Source organism: Bidens hawaiensis, unplaced genomic scaffold (assembly GCF_021521415.1).
Source record: "Bidens hawaiensis isolate Kalapana, Puna unplaced genomic scaffold, B.hawaiensis_p1.1 tig00015920_1, whole genome shotgun sequence".
NCBI lineage: Eukaryota > Viridiplantae > Streptophyta > Magnoliopsida > Asterales > Asteraceae > Bidens > Bidens hawaiensis.
The window spans coordinates 447,022-464,513 of NW_027492428.1; the positions used below are offsets into that span (position 1 = coordinate 447,022).

The window sequence follows — 17,492 nt, forward strand, 5'->3', positions numbered from 1 at the left end:
ATAATTAATAAATAATAAATGCCCAGAGCTCGAACTTTAATAAATGACCTTCGAACCAAGCTCGAGCTTTAGAAATATAGCTCGAAAATGTACCAAGTCGGAATGAGTTGAGATCAAGCCTAGTCGAGCTTGGGCTCGGCTCATCTACACCCCTACCGAGTACGAGTAGTCAGCCGCCAAAACCGATTTTTATGACCCTGTATCTGAACATGTCTAATTCGCTCATTATATGTTAATTTGAGCTTTGCTTCTACTGGTACAATTAACAGTTACTACTATGAGGGTTTTCATGGTACGTAAAGGGTTGTCATTTTTCTCTTCACATGGCCCAACTATCCCAATCTCCCTCACGTATGTTATCCGAGATACATGCAACCTATGATTCATCTTTGTGGTTGATTTCAGTGTCTTCAGACTATAACTGGGATTTACTTGGATCAAATGAAAATTCATTATATCACTGAGTTAGGTGTGTCATAGCTTCACAACTAAAGAACCTTTACCGCTATGGGTACCATGAAGGGTTTCAAAGGACACCGCCCTTTGGCAAGTCCGGACATCACCCTGGCTAGATCAAGGGGTTGGCCTCTTGTAGGTCCCCAGGGGCAACACCTCATATGGACATGAATGACTAAAGATCGCATAAAAATGGTATTCAGAAGTTACCAGACATAAGCAGCAAGTAAGCAACTTGCTACTGTTCAATAACAACTTGGTTACTAAAGGTCGCCAGCTACTTGTGGGTCAAGGGGGCACCGTGTTGACATTGAAGACATGATTCCAAGGTTGTTCATACATTCAAATGACAATGTTGTTAAAAGAAAGCAGGATAGTTAACCCCACCAAATCCTACCGGTTTACAACATATAACCCGAGGCTGAAAGTCCATAAAAGTACAAATAACAACCATTGACCAAAACATAATCCAAAAGGGTATAGCTGTAAAATATAACGGGACCGAGACTAAACTCACAAAAGCACAAGCATCTTTTGCTATCCAACTGATCTCATCACCTACCCCATGTACACTTCATTTAAGCTCACCTCCTACTACGGTGATGGCGGTCTTCGTTTCGATCCTTCCTGTGAGACAAATAGTCAGACGAGTAAGGGTTCCACCGATCATCATCGTGACTCGAACCCGTTTCACGCACCAATGGACTTCGTCTACCATAACTCGAGCCTCGAGAGTCGTAACCAGGGTACCTAGGCGAGAAGCTAGACGGCAAGGACCCGCCAACCGGATGATCAACCCCAGGCGGTCCATCGTCTCTATAATCACGGCTCCACCGTTCTTCAGAAGAATAATGATGATGATGATGAGGCCTACTAGATGTAAAAGATTCTGTTGAATTGTTGAATCTATTGTTTGATGATCTACTTTTAGGTTGATCGAACTTCCAAGCCCGTGCTGCCCACCGCCACTCATCAGCATTCTCAGGAATCGGGGCGTTTACTCCTGGAAACTGAACGCTCATTTTCTTGGGCGGTTCTGGTTCGGGCTTAGGCGGCTCTTCGCCACCATGAGGCGGGGATATATCCATATCAAGAATTTCACCATCCTCAGTTTCTTGCTTTACCCCCGGCACCACCTCATCACCAAAGATCTCAATCCCGGATGGCTCATCATCGTCTTCTGCATCTGCAGTTTTAAAACACGGGTTTACAACAAATTTACAAAAATAGCTTCGCAAAACGTTAATCATTTACCTAAATATCCTGGGGGGTAACCGATCTCACGCATTCGGTTAAGCCATGGAGGTGGATCCCGCTCCTATTTAACATAATAATATTAATAATGATAATGATAATAATAATTATTATAATAATAACAATAACAATAGCAATAACAATAACAATAACAATAAATCAATAATAATGTTAATGACAATGTCAAAAGGGTAATCGAATAATCGAAAAACCGTAGAGTTTTGACTTTTTTTCTTACCCCGAGGCCGAGAAGATTTCTTGTTTCTGGGTCTAAAGAACCAGGCCTTAAACCATCAAATTTTCCTCCAGGAGTGTCTTGATAGTATCGGGTCGGGTTACGCGAAACTGAATTCTGGTTACGTTTAGCTTTGTGTTGTTTACGAGCGTTATTAACAGCAGCATTATCACGAGGCTTTAGGCATTCTTTTAGTGCATGGCTGTAGGAACCGCAATTAAAGCAACGAGAACCATCTACTATTTCCAGTCCTCTAATTACAAGAAACGAGACCACCATGAACACATATAATAATGAACCGCTTTAAAGAATATAATTACATACCCCTCTAGATTACTCGGGCCATCTGTTGATGTTAAACCGAAAGAATACCCACGATCATAAAGCGGGATTGAATTGCTATCTAAAGTTATAACTTCCTTGCTTTGAAAATTACTAGTTTGACCATCCATCCAGAATGACTACATAAAACAAATAAAAGTAACATTCAGTATCAAATTAAGTGAATGATCAGAAAAAAAAAAAAATTTAAAAAAGATAAATATACCACTGAAGAAGATTTGTCCAAACCAATACTAAGAGCAGGATAATAGGTCCCTTCACCAGACTCAAGCTCAACCTTTGAATCCTGAACAGTAGAGAAATTCAAAAATTTAGCAACGTTAAATCTTGTTAAATGACTACTGAAAACCAATACTTTGTACAAGTGAAAAAATGATGTGTTTAATTCAAGCATCTATGAAGTAAGTCAAGTAACAGAAATTAATATGCTTGAAAAAAAACTAAATTAACCTTTTAACTAAAAAAATTAATACAAATGCATGCACTTGATTGGTAAAGAAACAATGAAATTATGGCATCCTAAGGTATGTTTACAATTAATTACAAGATTTGTAAATTTCGATAACAAAATATAAGTAAAAAAACAAGCTTACACTAGATGAAGAAGTATGTTTAGCATGCCACTCAGACCACTTTTGTAATAACTCCTCAAGCTTCCGTTTACTCTCTCTAATACACATAAGATATTTGGTTAGAGCTTATACGAAAAACAAAAAATCTGAACCATAAGCCTCTTAAGAGGATATTAACTAGGTCAGAAACTGTCGTTAACAAACTTGAACAGAAAAGACAAAAATATGTATTCACATATCAGTACTCCATCTGTTCCTACTCAGGTGTCCCTTTCACCTCAAGCAATGATAAAGATAATTATATAAATATATGGAAGAAAACGAAGGGATAAAAAAATTATAGATTCTTAACATTTTGAGAAAATGAAAATACAGAGGAGTTGAAAAATGAACATCTAAATAGAAATAACAGAAAGTGTTAAATAATAATGTTTTCCTTAATACCTCGTTATAGAATTATAAATGATATGGACTGAAGCTTGCTGTTCATCAACAGTTATTCGGGGTCTTTTAATACCAGAAACGGCTAGCATTGCAAGTGAAAACATATTAGGAAACTTACTAACATACTGCAAGAAATTAGATCCATGCATGTACCGACCAAAGAAAGAAAATATATAATTATAATTTACCATAATACCAAGTAAAGTTAACAGAAATACATAAAAATAAAAAAGATGTTGAGAAAGCAGTTAAATATACCATCAATCTCACGATTGCCACCTGGACTCCCATTTCTCTTAAGAACTCCCTCTTGAACCGATGAACCGTTCTCAGCAACCACTGAAACTCTATTCTCTATAACTGCAGACTCATTTACTTCAAAACTAAGAGTTAAATCATGTTCCTTGTTATCTGCTAATGTAGCTTCAGCATTTTCGACTTTGTCAATAACCAAGACATCCCCATTAAGTTGACCTTCCGTAACACCATCATCACAAGGTTGGCTTTCAGCTTCACTGTGCATACTATTACCATTGTTTCCATTTACACCTTCACCCCCCGAACTATTAGATTTTGGAAGCTTAATGAAGTCCTCCTCATCCTTTTCCAAATCAGGCAAATTTTCCATTTTTCAAAAATTCTAATCAAACACCCTGCAACAGATTCATTTCGTTCAATTCTCGTTAAAGATACAGTAAAAAAAGCTATAAAATTTCCAAATAGCTACTTTTTTATATAAAAACAACTAATTTGGCATGAAATCTAGATTCTAAATTGACCTGTAACAGACAATTTCACATATCTATATAACAGAAAATCAGAACCAATTTGCAGCTGCAAAACCTTTACAAATCAAACACATACATTCAAATAGACATCTAAATTCCTATCAAAACCGCAATATAAAATCATCTTCTGGCATAAACCCAAACCTAAAAGCCTAAATTATAAATAAATCAGGGTTTCCGTAAAAACTCATAAATATTCTCTAAATCGGGGAAACTTTTCATCTTGTTTTTCAACAAATTCTACTCAAATGTCCTGCACCAGATTCAATTCGTTCAATTCTCATAAAAGATAGCATAAAACAGCTACAACAATTTTCAAATTACCACTTTTTGTATACAAAAAAAACCAATTAAGCATGAAATCTAGATACTTATAATTTTACACCAATTCGCAGCTGCAAATCTTTACAAATTAAACACTTACATGCAATTACACATATAAAAACTCTCATCAAAAACCCAATACACAATCAGCTCCTAGCATAATCCTAACCGTAACCCTAAAAACCCAAATTAAAAATTAGGGTTTCGTTACAAACTCATAAACATTGACGGCACAGCTGCTATTCACTTAATTCCCAGCAAGTGAATAACTAATCAGACAAATGCAGCAGTAACACAGCTGGAACATAACTAATTAATCAAAAATCATTCGAATCGTTATCTCGGTTCTATGTTTTTTAATCAGAGATAATAATATTCGAAATTGATTCAAGAAGAAACTAGGGTTTACCTGGATTGGGGGAAAAAGATGGTTGTGTTGTGTATTGGGATCTTGGTATGGTATGGTATGGTATGGTTAGTCGAGGAGTAAAGATGAACGAAAGGTCATTTGGGTGTCAACAGGAATCAACGAGGCTAAATAAAAATATGATTGATTGGGTGATTTTAGATGTTTTTGGCCGTACGATTGAGCTTACATGGTTCAATCACTCACCTCATTGGGTTATTATTATGTTAGGAGGTTCAAAAAAAAAAATTTAATTTAGTGGTATTTAGTTATTAAAATAGGTCAAAAATTTGAAGGTGAGTTAAAATTTTAAGAGGTTTGGTTCACCTTAGATTTATATGAGGATAATAATTTAGAAGCAAGATTAGTTGTCTAGGTAAAACAAGGGCTTTGAACCCCGACCTTAATGTTATCATATAGGGTCTAACATTTGAAACAATCCATTAATGATGAGCGGCACATGTAGCATTTGTGCTCGAGTAAAGTGTCGTCACTTGATTAACGACAGAAAGTTTATGTTTTTGTAGAAAGTCTCTTCGGTACAATCAAAGATCATGTTACTAGTACTAATTGTCTGAATGTTTAATTGAACTTCAAAGTTCAGACTGTGAACTTCTGTTGCATTCTTGCTCTTTATAACTAAATTGAAGTTGTTAGGTTAAGTGTTGTGGATATGCTAATTAATAAAAAAAATGTAATGTTATGACACAGCAACGGTGTCAGCCATGTAGGCAATGGAACATTAACCAATCAAACTCAAAAAACAAGTGTAAGACCAAGTGTTGTCCACAACTCCAAAATCCCCCCCCCCCCAAATTGGTTGCTCTTACTCATTGGGACCCACCCTCCTTTTCATCTACTTTGTGTACACAATGTCGGGTAAATATTTGAAGCCCGGAAACGTCAGGGGTGGGGGGTTCCTCAACGTTTTGGGCCAAAACGCTTCCCAAAACTCTCTACTACGCTTGGTCTAATGGAGGGGATTAGTTAACCGAGATATTAAAGAAAAATGATTGGTTGAAATGGAGATGGACCACATAAAAGAAGCGGCGAGAGAAGGGAAGGTTAGTGGCGCCAAGAAGGTGTTGTGGGAATTGGGACTTCATAACACTTGGTCTTATGTTGTGATTAGGTGAATCAAAATCTTACATCAAAGTTGTTTGGTTGCGATTTTCAATCAAATCGTCAATGGTGACTTTTCTCTTTGAAGGTACACTGATTTGCTTTTATATTTATTGTTATGCTTTTCTGTTTGATAATGTTTTTTGTTGGTTTCTCTCGATCATTTCAAAACTTTTCCTGGTTGACAATCGGTTTTGATTTTGCCAACAAGTTAATAACAGTGTGTTTTTATCCATAATTCAAGTCATCGGACTCATTTTTCCTGATTTTGCAGAGAAGTTAGCTGACTATCTTGTCATTAGACTCATTGGCTTAATCCAGGATTCATCATATAAATGATAGTGTTGGTGAAAAGTATTATTGTACTACGCTACAATTCAACATAAATCATTATCAAAATTAATTTACACTTGATAATGCTTTGTGTTTCACTGCCTATAAAATGGTCATGTGGAGTAAAAGTTTGTGGATGGGAAGTGCAATATTCATCTTAGTTGACAGAATTAAATGCATTCGGCTATAAAATATCATCACTAGAAGACGAGTAATTGAGCGCGCAGTTAGTTATGCTGTGCTGCCACAACACTTGGTCACAGGGCGATTTGATAGACCAAATCTGTGCTGCAACATGTGACGTGATCCGGCCAATCATATTTCGAAAAGTGCAGTATAATGCATTTGTTACTAAAGCTCAAACAGCAACAAAACATCAAATAAATCTCCAGCTTAAGAACTTGAAATCGTATGAAGTCATCAAAGATCATCTCCACCATTGAAGGCAATCAAGTTATGATTAAATTTAACTTACAGTACACATAGCATTAAGTTCTATATCAATCCTTATTCTCATCATTGATTCTCCATGAAAACACCATCACTACCTGAACCACCACCGTTGTATGGCCGAGATGGGTGAATTAAGAAATGGAGCATATTGGTTGATGACTGGATTAGCCACCCTCCCAATTTTAGACCACACACTTTGATGGTAACCAGCGGTAACAGACGCATGATACATGAGCTTCAATAACTGCCACAAAATAATTCAAATTATTTAATACATGTACCTCATCGTTTTTACTTTATTTTGGGTATATTACAGTTTACGTCCTCTATGTATGGTGTAGCCTACAAATCATGTCCTTTAACTTCACTAAGTATAAATACGCCACTAGAGTTCCCTATGTTGTCACACTTTTCGTCATTTCCACAAACTGATCTTAATGACCATTTTGCACTTACAGCTTAAAAACAAAATGCGTATTTTTCACAAATCTTTTCTAGTTGTAAGGGCAAAATGGTCATTTTTAAAAAAACTAACTGAAAAAATTAACAAAAGTTAGTGAATAGAACAAAAGGTGTGACAACATATGAGCTTTCCAGACGTTTTTTGTACTGTTGAAGTTAAAAGATGAAACCTGTAATTTACCCTACTCTTTTAACTACTTTAACCCAATTAATTAAAAGAATGTACTAACCTGCCAATACATGAAAGTTTGTACTATGTTACGCTGCCACCTGCATTTACAAATAATAAATTCAAAACAACAGCTTACATTAATAGTTTTGTTTTAGATTATAAAAACACGATAACCTACGATAAAAGAGAGACAATCATAAGAAAGCCAACTCCAATCTCAGATTGCGAAGACAGTATGCTGAGTGTCGTCGTGTTTGATTCCACCCAAACACAGACCTCTTCCAAGTATTTCCTGAATAAAAAATAAATAAAACACAACTTAACATCATTTATACGATCGCATTGTTTTACAACAAAGATAATGTAAATAATATTTACCTATACAAGGAAGAACGCCCAAAATTTCGCCTAGTGAATTTTGCAGAGTGTTCTAAGCTTCGGCATACAATCGGCAGTAAAGCAACTGCAAAAGAATTTATTACTGAAATCAATAACAAAAATAATAATGTGCAAGTATGTACGAAACCTTATAAGCAACTAACATGTAAGGCGAAGATTTGAGGTGACAAAAGTGAGACAGTAAATGAAATAGATGAAGTCCTTTGCTGTGACTATTGATTGAAGCCAAACTTGCACTTCTTGCATATTCCATGCTCTCGGTTTCTGCAAATGAACGACATTAATATTACACCGTCAAATAATCATACTCAAGAATAGAAAAAATGATTTTTATGAGTCGAAAACATTACCCCGTAAAGAGAGTAGAGTGAATATAGTGAGGAGCATGCAGTCCCCATAAACGATAGTCGATACGCCCTGTTAGAAAGGCTTTTAGGAATGAGTGGGAACATAGCAAGCACAGCCACAACAAGAACCTGCAGAGATAAACATACTTAATACTCTGATTATATATTTAATCTTCAAATTCATACACTAAAAAATGAATTTAATGCAATAATGCATTACCCAAGCATTGACAGAAAACTGAATCGTTTGTCGGTCCCAGCGCAAAGGAGTTGAACTTGGAGCCTGTGATGCCCCAGTGGATCTTGTAGTGGACCCTACAATGATGTCATCGCGTTAAAAATTATAAAACACGCGATTTGCCGTCTTTATAATATATATTTCTAGTACCCAAGAATCCAATATTAGTACCTGAAGTTGCAGGTGGCCTACGTTCGCTTGCAGATGATGTTGACGATGACGTCGTGGATGATCTTGTAGGTGTTGAGGTACTATTTGTAGTCATTGGTTCCACAATAAGATCGGGATCCTGAACATCAAGATATATATTTAAGATCAGTGTAATAAAGTTGGTCAAGCACAATGTATAATGTAAACAACATATTCCAGGGAGATATTCTAAACCGAAACTAGCATCACTACATAAAAGCCTAAAATCTAATATCATAGAGTCCAATGGCGCTAGTTCGAGTTCAATCGGAGTCCGTTTGATACCCTTCCTAGTTTTAAAAGACCAACAAAAACCCTAACTACAAAGAAGCTAAAAGGATAACAATTAATATTAGAGAAGAGACACTTGTTACTGAGGCCTAAATAAAAACAGTACGATTCAGATTCGAAAGTAAAACCCTAAGTTGAAGATCAGAATGAAATTAAAAACCAATTAGAGAAGAAGAGTACGGACGATGAAGCGTTGGTAGAATTTGCGTTTGAAGTGAGTGATGAGATCGGAGCGAGAAGCCATGTGGGGAGGGATGAGGACATTGGACCAGTAATCAGCCCAACGAGGATCGTTGTCGTAGTCGTAGGCAGCGGCTGCAATCCTCTTCAACTTCTGCGGATCTTGATCGTCGCCCATGCTTGGATTGGTCTCTCCTCTTATTCGGAGATAGATTCTCCTTTCCTTGATAACCGGTTGGTTGCGGCTAAAATATATATTACTTGACCTGTTTGGGTATTCGGGTGGTAAAACGGGTTGTTTCTAAGCTTATCTTCCTATTTTGAACCGAATAATAATAATAATGTTAATTATTTATGTTTGTATTTTCAACATTGATACACAAATTGATTAAATTAGCCTAAATTTACATGTCTTAACTTCCTTTGCAATCTCATGTGGTGATTGAGGGATCATCGTTCTCACTCATACCCAATATGTCACGGTTCTCATTTTCTTCATCTACGAGATCGAGGTTATAGGTGAACGATGTATCGTATTTGATTTGCTCATGTGGTGCAGCTACGTGCTATCGAATTTCCAAGATGGATACACAACCTGGCCAACGATTCTTGTGTTGTGTCAATGTTTGTTATAATTTTTTATGTTAATTTTGGATGATATGGTTTTAGGATTGAATGTTGTTGAACCTGGTTGATGTTTTAGGATTGCATGTAGCAGGTTGTTATAGTTGAATGTCTTAATTCAGTTCGATTTTTTAATTTCATTACATAAAGGGAGTTGTTGACAGATAAGATGGGTTGATGCTCTCACGTGCCCTAGATGTGAAAGAATAATCCCTGATTTGGTTAGGACTATTCACAAGAAAAACAAATTTTCAAAAACCAAAGCTATGGAAGGTACAAATTGAAGATTGTGTTATGAAATAACTAAATGTTGTTTGTTTTTTTGTATTTAGCTTTCAATAGTCGTGCATTTCGTATAGTCTTATGAAAACCTCTAATGGTTCTATTTCTAATGGTCAAATTTGTTCACTATTTAATATTATACTAGTTTTTATCCCCCCGTATTACGGGTGTTGTTTTATGTTATTTGTTTTTAATATTTATTTATTTTTTGAATTTTTATTTTTTTTATTATATGAAAGTTAATAATATACTTATGGTTTAATGATAAATTGTTTCACAAATTAATGAGATGTTATAACCCGGTTTAAAGCTATATGGGTATGATGAGACCCAAGACCCATTTATTTTTTTACTATAAAATCGGTTTTTTAATTATAAATTATATATATCTTTTTTTAAATAAATCATATATTAATTTTTAGTATATCCCTACTTATATAGTATTTTTATATCAAATATTTAGTGAGATTGGTTTTTAACTAAATGAGATGTTCTAACCCGTTTAAGAAAATTATCTGGGTTTGATGAGACCCATACCCGTAAATTCGGGTCAAATACATGAGAAACCTCCACTTAAAAATCAAACAAATATAGTGACTCCAAAAAAAGGGGGAGACCACATTGAGACACATTAAATTTTTATGTTTTCGTTTATATACATTATAGATTAACATTTTTTTGTTTATTCACATCTTGTATCTTGTATTTTGTATTTAGACAACCATCTAGCAGTGGCGGATCTAGAACACAATTTCAGTGATAACGTAAAAAAAATTAACCATACATTAGAAGAAAAAAAATTTACTAGTTTCGTGAGTGCAGGCACCCGGTAACGGATTTTGCGCGTACCGGCGGCTAGTTAGGTATTTTGCGAGTCCCATGCCCTATTTCGCATAATGCTTGTGCTGTCCTGGGATAGTCGTTTGGTGTGCACTAGCGCTCGGTAATGCGTTTTTCTCGTACAACACCTGGTTACGTGTTCTGTGTATCGGGCCCGGTTTCGTGTTACAAGCATACTAGGGCGGATAGTGATGGCAATGGGTCGGGTTTGGGACGGGTCTAGGTGTTCCTAGACCCGGATCCGATTATAAAACCGCGTCCTAGACCCGTCGGGTATTTATCGAGTAAATACCCATCGGTTATCGGGTATACCCACGGGTTTCGGGTATACCCGTTAGTTTATTAAAAATACCCGTCGGGTATGTCCGACTCAAATCCCATCGGGTTTTGAAAATACAACACAAAAAAAATTATTTTTCTAGTTTCATGATACACTCAATTCAACAAAAAAATATTATACCAAAAATATATAAAAAAAGATCTACGTAGTTTATAGAGGATGAGTAAGTGCCGGGATGTAATACAATCAATATATATATATGTATATATATATATATATATATATATATATTATAATTTTAATATTCATTGAGGACACACAAAGGACAATTGAACACAAATACCATTTTTTTATTGTTACTATGTGTGTGTGTGTATATAATTATATCGGGTATATAATCGTGTAAACGGGTCCATATTATCGGGTAATCGGGTATATTAGAAATACCAGACCCGTCCCAGACCCGCGAAAAATTTAAAAACTAATCCCAGGCCCGTCTCATACCCTAATGGGACGGGTAAAACCCGTCCCAATTATGTCGGGTATCGGGTATTCCCTGCCATCCCTAAGGCCGGATTACCTCTATGGTATGTACCGCACCCGATTACCCATTTGACGCGTACGGGCGCTTGGTTGCCCGTTTCTTTTGTATCAGCACTTGGTAACGCATTTCACATGTGCTTTCACCCGGTTATTTAAGTTGGATTTTTAGGTTTTAATTAAGTAGTAGGCTTTTTATCATCTTGAACTTGAAGTTGGAATATTTAAACTTGGTGATGAACTGATGTCATCGTTTTCTTTTCTTTGACGTTTAAAAATGTTGCTAATAAGAGATTGTTTACTCATCTTCAAAGTTCTTTAAACAAATTTTGAACCGAAAACCGAATATCAAAGTTCCCTAAACAAAATTTGAAACAAAAACCTAATATCAATAATCAATTCCAATTTGGCAATTTACACATAAAACTAAAAGATAATCAATTCCAATTTAAACATAAACCTTAAATACCTAATCAATTCCAATTTAAACATAAACCCTAAATCCCAAATTAATTCTAACTTAAACAAGAAAACGAAAAATCTTACCGGAAAGATGGAGAGGTGGGCGGTGGCTATGGATTGTGGTGACTAGTGTGGAGTCGTCCGACGGTGTAGACGTAGTCCGACGGCCGGCACTGTGGTGTGGAGTGACCGGCGAGGCGGCGGCCGATGTTGTGGTGTGGTGTGGAGGCCGACGTTGTGGTGTGGTGTTAAGCAGTGAACTCAGAATTATGAAGCGGCGCTACTGTTGTAAATGGATTAGTGAACCGTTTTTGGTTTGGTTTGGTTTGGTTTGGTTTGGGTTGGGTTAGGTTATTGGGTTTTTTGGTTTGGGCTTGAGCTTTTGATGAGTTTAAAACTTAAATTGGTTGGGCTTAAAATTATAGGGGTAACGTTATTTTTTTCAGAGGTAACGGAACATGAAAACCAGCCAAAATTAAATTTTTTTACACTACCGTTAAAAAGTTGAGGGGTAGCTGCCCTCTATGTATGTCCGCCACCACCATCTAGCAATCATCCTAAAGTTGGCAAAGTCGATAAGGAAGTGTGTACGTTGCAAGATAAGAAGTCGTGGAAAAAGAATATACCAAATACATACAGGAAGAACAATATCATCAACGGGAGCTGCTGGAGGGAAGAACATTGGGTGGGGTTAAACACAGTAACACATAGGGTAAAAATGAGGTTTGGTGCAAGATTACAGAAATGCCTTCATCTTTGACGTCAACAGTAACAACAATTAAAAGAGGGACACAAATTGATATGCCTGTAAACCACATGACCATCATTGGTTATCCTTTGACTAATTGCAATTAGACATCGTTTTTTCCATGAACAAGGTTTCAAGCGTATTTCACGTTTACTTTAGCTAGGTATTCGAGTTCTTGAGTGTGATTAAGAACTTAATCTCCGATTGTTGTCTTTACGATGAATATCGCATGACCCACTTTCACCTACCACTTTCCAGTACTACCGTCAATATAGTTTGTGGGTTGTCTATTCTTAGTGTAGTTCATTACCTACCAAATATCTTGCCCTTGAAGATACGATTGGATGCATGTCGCCCATTGTTTGTAGTTTCTCTGGTTCAACTTTTTGATTCCTCATACAACTTGCTATTATGCTATCAATTTGCATTTTCTAATCTTGTATCTATTCTTTGGTGTGATCATCTTCAATCAGTTTCTTTAATCACCATGTTGAAAACTATAAAGAACAAGAGCCTAAGATCGTTAGGTGCTGATTCCAGTTGTTAGACCAGGAGAGAACAAGAACATGAATTTGATCACAAATGATTGACTTTTTTCTAGTTTTTATTTAAACAAAAAAACTAATACAGAAAACAAATAGATCCTACGAAGGCTTATAGAAAACAAGGAATCTAGAATTACGAAACACAAACTCAAATTCCAATTTAATAAAATTATAAAATAATACACTAATTGGTTCTATTAGTACTTTCAGTTTAGATCTCCTATTTAACCGCCACTTAAGATCAACCGTATCCCTCTTAATGTCTTTTAAGCTTATCCGCCTATGAATACATTATTGCTTGTGATATATAGAGCATGAAGGTATGAAGCTTTCAAAATCTACTCTCTTTATAGTTCTAGTTACCGTATCATTACTACACTAGGTATCGTATAGTATAATGAATTATTTTTTAACCTTATATAGGCAGATTGTTTATTTATAGTTGAAACTCGATACTTATTGATGCAAAGTCCATTCATGAATTCAAGCTCCTATATTATTACTCAACTCATTATCATGAAATAATATAATTCCATAAAAGATTATTTGGTTTATCCAAGAAAAGAAAATTAAATTGAATAAGATAAATGTTACTTTCATCGAAAAATATTTACAACATGTTGACATATACCATACACATACACACACACACACACATAAGTATATAACATAACCTTTGGTATTTCAATGACAATAATGACCATACCAACAATGCCTGCCTCCACCCTCATAACCTTCATCACCTTCATCTCTACTATGAATCCACCACAACAAGTTACTCATGGAATTCCCATCATCATGCCCACTCAACTTTCTAATCTTTTCAAGAGCAACCTCCTTCTTATAAACCCCTTCCAATGCATACACAAACCCCTTCCACCCTTCACCTGCACCCTCCCTATTCACCGCCGGCAAAGCCCACTCCACAAGCTGCCTCACAAACCGCACATCCGAAAACAAAACCTCGGTGATCGGCAACAATGGCAGCACCTGAATACCCAATCTGCATTCCTTCCACTCCTCTGGAGCAAACCATAACCCACTGTCCCTTTTATTCGCCCACAAAACACCCACCGCTCGGTTTTCACGTGTGAAATCTTGACTATACAAACTATCCTCTTCTCTTACATGCCACCATGTTTGAGCTGCATGGATCTCCATGGCTAAAAGCGACGAACTTGTCGAAACAAGATGCGTGTCTCCATACGCTAACCCCATCAATGCGGCTGAATAATAAGCGTTTACTGCTTCACTCGTGCTTTCTTGATTCCTACCATCCACGAATTCAGTCAAACCACCAGCCCATGAATGTAACTTCCACAAATCAAAGCATCTTAACCTAGTATACTTCGTGTTTCCGCCTCTGCCCAATGTCATGAAATCCGCCATTAACGAGTAAGCTTGAGGTCGATATGTTCTTCCCCAGACCGGGTCTAGTTTGGCTAGAACCGCGATTCCATAAAGAAAGTAACCGATATGGTAATGGTGATCATTATATATCCCAAACCTGAAATCAGCACCCGAATCTTGACACCCTTGTTTTGTTATTATTCCACCCCATGTTTTATCATATAGAAAACCATTCCCATTAAAGGTTCCATCTAACCATGGTTGGATCATATCTTTCAAATACTTTAGAACTTTAGGCATTGCATCAACTTGACCGATTTCCTCAGCGATTAACGCTAATCTTGCTGCTCTAGCAACCAACTTTCCATAAAAGTACGATGATGTTGTCGATATTGAAGTTGAATCCAAATCATTGACATCTTTCACAAGAGCATTAATGATTTCCGGGTATGATTCTTCTCTAACTCCTTTGATCGAATGCCACGTAACTGAAACCGGGTCGGTTTTCAAAACCCATGAATCACCGATAACACCAACAAGTTCGCCATCAATGCTTTTGTATTTACAATCGTCTAGAATCTTGTTTGAAGAACTATGATCAAGAAGACGGAGATGAAGAGGGTTTGCTAGCATTAACAAATCACCCCATCCTCTCTTCTCCCATTTGTATTCAACACAAAATGGCGAACTAAATATAGCTTCTCCGGATACAGGATAACAAGAACTGAATTGATCAAGAACCGGTTCGAAGTTTGGGTCGGAATTAGGGACGATTGCAATACGAATTATGCCTGAAAATGGTAAAGATGTGATCTTTGATATCTCATGTGTAAGATCAATACGTGAAGATGAATACAACACCCACGTTTGACCGTTGTTGAGATTAAATTTGTATTTGGTTCTTGAAGAATTTGGGGTAAAATCAAGAATAGCATGAATAGTTGAAATGGAGAGTGTGACACTTTGCATGACTTGACATGTTAAAAATGGGCTGCCTCTAACGAGGTAAAATCTTAAATTTGGAATGTCTAAAGTGACACTTAGATCATTAAATGAATATATTATGTGGGATTGATTCGGGTCGGGGTTGTCCACCGCGTAGATAGTTAGATCCGCGTTGAAGATTTGATATGTGAAAGCGGTGGAGGAGAATAAAGTCGGGTAAGACATGGAAAGAGATGAAGGAGATGACTTGATCAAATACGGGTGGATGTATTCGGGTTGATCGCCATTTTTGAGGACAAAGTTTTGAAAGAATGAGTTTGTGGGGAGAGGGGATGAGAGGAGTTGAGGGGAGAAGTAATGGGAGGGGTCCGGGAGGACGGTGGATTGGGATTCAGGGAACATGAAAGGATGGGTCGGTCGGCGGTACATGGTGGCGGGTGGTGGTGGTTCTGGTGGTGGAGATGGGCAAGGTGATGGTGGTTTTATAGAAGGTTTTCTTGGAGGTTTTTTGAAGGGTTTGGTGATAATTCTCTCCACTCTTCTCCCAATTTTCTTTAGATTAACCATGTTGATAGGGACTAGACAAATGGATCGTTACTTATAGGTATAGTTTAATAATATATACTATGACAAAATGGAAATTGAATCCTTCACTCAAAGATTTAGTTTTCAAAAACTAATTAATTCAAAGAACAACTTAACTTTAGGCTTTTGCTGGTTGAGTTGTTGCACAAAACATTAGCTTTTGCCAATTTGATCGGATGACTAACCAATCAACTATAACGGTTTATTGATAGTTTGGTATGGATTATACGTTCATTGATCGGATTTTTGATTTGGGATGAAGAACATTATAATAATAATAATAATGTTTTTGGCAATTTGAAAAGGGAGGATTGGATTAGAAGTGAATCATGTTTGAGGGATGATGATTTGAAGGCACTTCTATAAGCAGTGTATTAAAGGAAAATATGGTTGAATATTTCAAGGAAGGCATAATTGTGAATGGGTTCTTTTATGTGCTTTGATGGTGAGTCAAGCAAAATTTAAAATTATATAAAAAGAGAAGTATTCCTGTCAATCAAGTTGAATATGAGGAAATCTTGCCTTCAATTCAAGGAATACTAATTTCTACAAGTGAGACTATCATAAAATCTTAATAACATGATAAAGATGCCCAAGATGAGATGGCCATAAACTGATAAAAGAGTATTTTAAATATAGAATTTATTTACGCTAATGGGCTGATTTGTTGCAATGTACCCGTTAGTGATTCATTTCCTGATCGGACGAAGGGTCTTGATGTTACTATGTATAAAAGTCCAACTAAGACGTCAAGAAGAGAATAAAAAGATGAACTTTAATTCTTGTCTTCGGTTTGATCATTTTCTTGATTTGTAACGTACCTTCTTTTCTTTGATCGAAGAAGCATATGTATATATGTGAGAGGCGAGAACGTACTACTATTAGACTCAGACTGAATCTCTATTGATTACACAGCTTGCAAGTTTAAGAAATGTATGTATATAGTCTTGAAATTATCAAGAATTTGACATATATATGATAGGAGTCTTATGTATGATGTTAAAATAAGTAGAAGTAATGAAACAATGACATGAGTGATATGATGAGGCTATACATATTAGGAAACATAATGTTCTTTTTCTGTCAAATGATTGGAATAAAAGAATTAGTCGAAAGAGAAATGGGTTAAGGCTGGGCGGCAAATCCTGAAACGACACGAACATGATAAGAAACAAGTTTTGGGTCAGCTGACACAACTTGTTTTATTAAGCATGACAAACAAGAACACGGTCCACTTAAAAAACGGGTCAACCATGTAACACCACTCATAAAAATGTAGGTTGA

General features: G+C 36.3%; 3 protein-coding genes across 4 annotated transcripts; all 3 read right to left on the bottom strand.

Moving 5' to 3' along the window:
* Positions 1 to 620: 620 nt before the first annotated feature.
* On the bottom strand, positions 621 to 3,956 carry LOC143550076 (uncharacterized). 2 transcript variants are annotated; one of them, XM_077040810.1, is made up of 8 exons: positions 3,574 to 3,956; positions 3,304 to 3,385; positions 2,881 to 2,956; positions 2,493 to 2,573; positions 2,270 to 2,406; positions 1,949 to 2,198; positions 1,711 to 1,774; positions 621 to 1,642 (listed from the first exon to the last, which is right to left on the bottom strand). In XM_077040810.1, exons 1-8 carry the CDS (start codon positions 3,929 to 3,931, stop codon positions 1,041 to 1,043), a joined length of 1,650 nt encoding a protein of 549 aa, XP_076896925.1. In that variant the 5' UTR covers positions 3,932 to 3,956; the 3' UTR covers positions 621 to 1,040. The 2 variants fall into 2 exon arrangements, with proteins under 2 accessions (XP_076896925.1, XP_076896924.1); XM_077040809.1 differs by having other exon boundaries at positions 3,562 to 3,956.
* A 2,710-nt stretch (positions 3,957 to 6,666) lies between these two features.
* On the bottom strand, positions 6,667 to 9,185 carry LOC143550072 (uncharacterized). Its single transcript, XM_077040806.1, has 9 exons — positions 9,012 to 9,185; positions 8,519 to 8,636; positions 8,330 to 8,424; positions 8,113 to 8,238; positions 7,906 to 8,026; positions 7,742 to 7,826; positions 7,542 to 7,655; positions 7,422 to 7,461; positions 6,667 to 6,973 (listed from the first exon to the last, which is right to left on the bottom strand). Exons 1-9 carry the CDS (start codon positions 9,183 to 9,185, stop codon positions 6,821 to 6,823), a joined length of 1,026 nt encoding a protein of 341 aa, XP_076896921.1. The 3' UTR covers positions 6,667 to 6,820.
* A 4,827-nt stretch (positions 9,186 to 14,012) lies between these two features.
* Positions 14,013 to 16,589, bottom strand: LOC143550073 (glucan endo-1,3-beta-D-glucosidase-like). The gene has a single exon (XM_077040807.1). It carries the CDS (start codon positions 16,188 to 16,190, stop codon positions 14,013 to 14,015), a length of 2,178 nt encoding a protein of 725 aa, XP_076896922.1. The 5' UTR covers positions 16,191 to 16,589.
* Positions 16,590 to 17,492: the final 903 nt, after the last annotated feature.

Excerpts from the sequence above, each read along its gene's own strand:
- LOC143550076 (XM_077040809.1), bottom strand. The coding sequence starts at position 3,931 with ATGGAAAATTTGCCTGATTTGGAAAAGGATGAGGAGGACTTCATTAAG. Across the intron at positions 3,386-3,561 it reads TGGCAATCGTGAGATTGATG|CCGTTTCTGGTATTAAAAGA; the intron begins GTATATTTAACT and ends TTGCAATGCTAG. Across the intron at positions 1,775-1,948 it reads GAAATCTTCTCGGCCTCGGG|GAGCGGGATCCACCTCCATG; the intron begins GTAAGAAAAAAA and ends TATGTTAAATAG.
- LOC143550072 (XM_077040806.1), bottom strand. The coding sequence starts at position 9,185 with ATGGGCGACGATCAAGATCCGCAGAAGTTGAAGAGGATTGCAGCCGCT. Across the intron at positions 8,239-8,329 it reads AGTTTTCTGTCAATGCTTGG|GTTCTTGTTGTGGCTGTGCT; the intron begins GTAATGCATTAT and ends TTATCTCTGCAG. Across the intron at positions 7,656-7,741 it reads GGGCGTTCTTCCTTGTATAG|GAAATACTTGGAAGAGGTCT; the intron begins GTAAATATTATT and ends TTTTTTATTCAG.
- LOC143550073 (XM_077040807.1), bottom strand. The coding sequence starts at position 16,190 with ATGGTTAATCTAAAGAAAATTGGGAGAAGAGTGGAGAGAATTATCACC.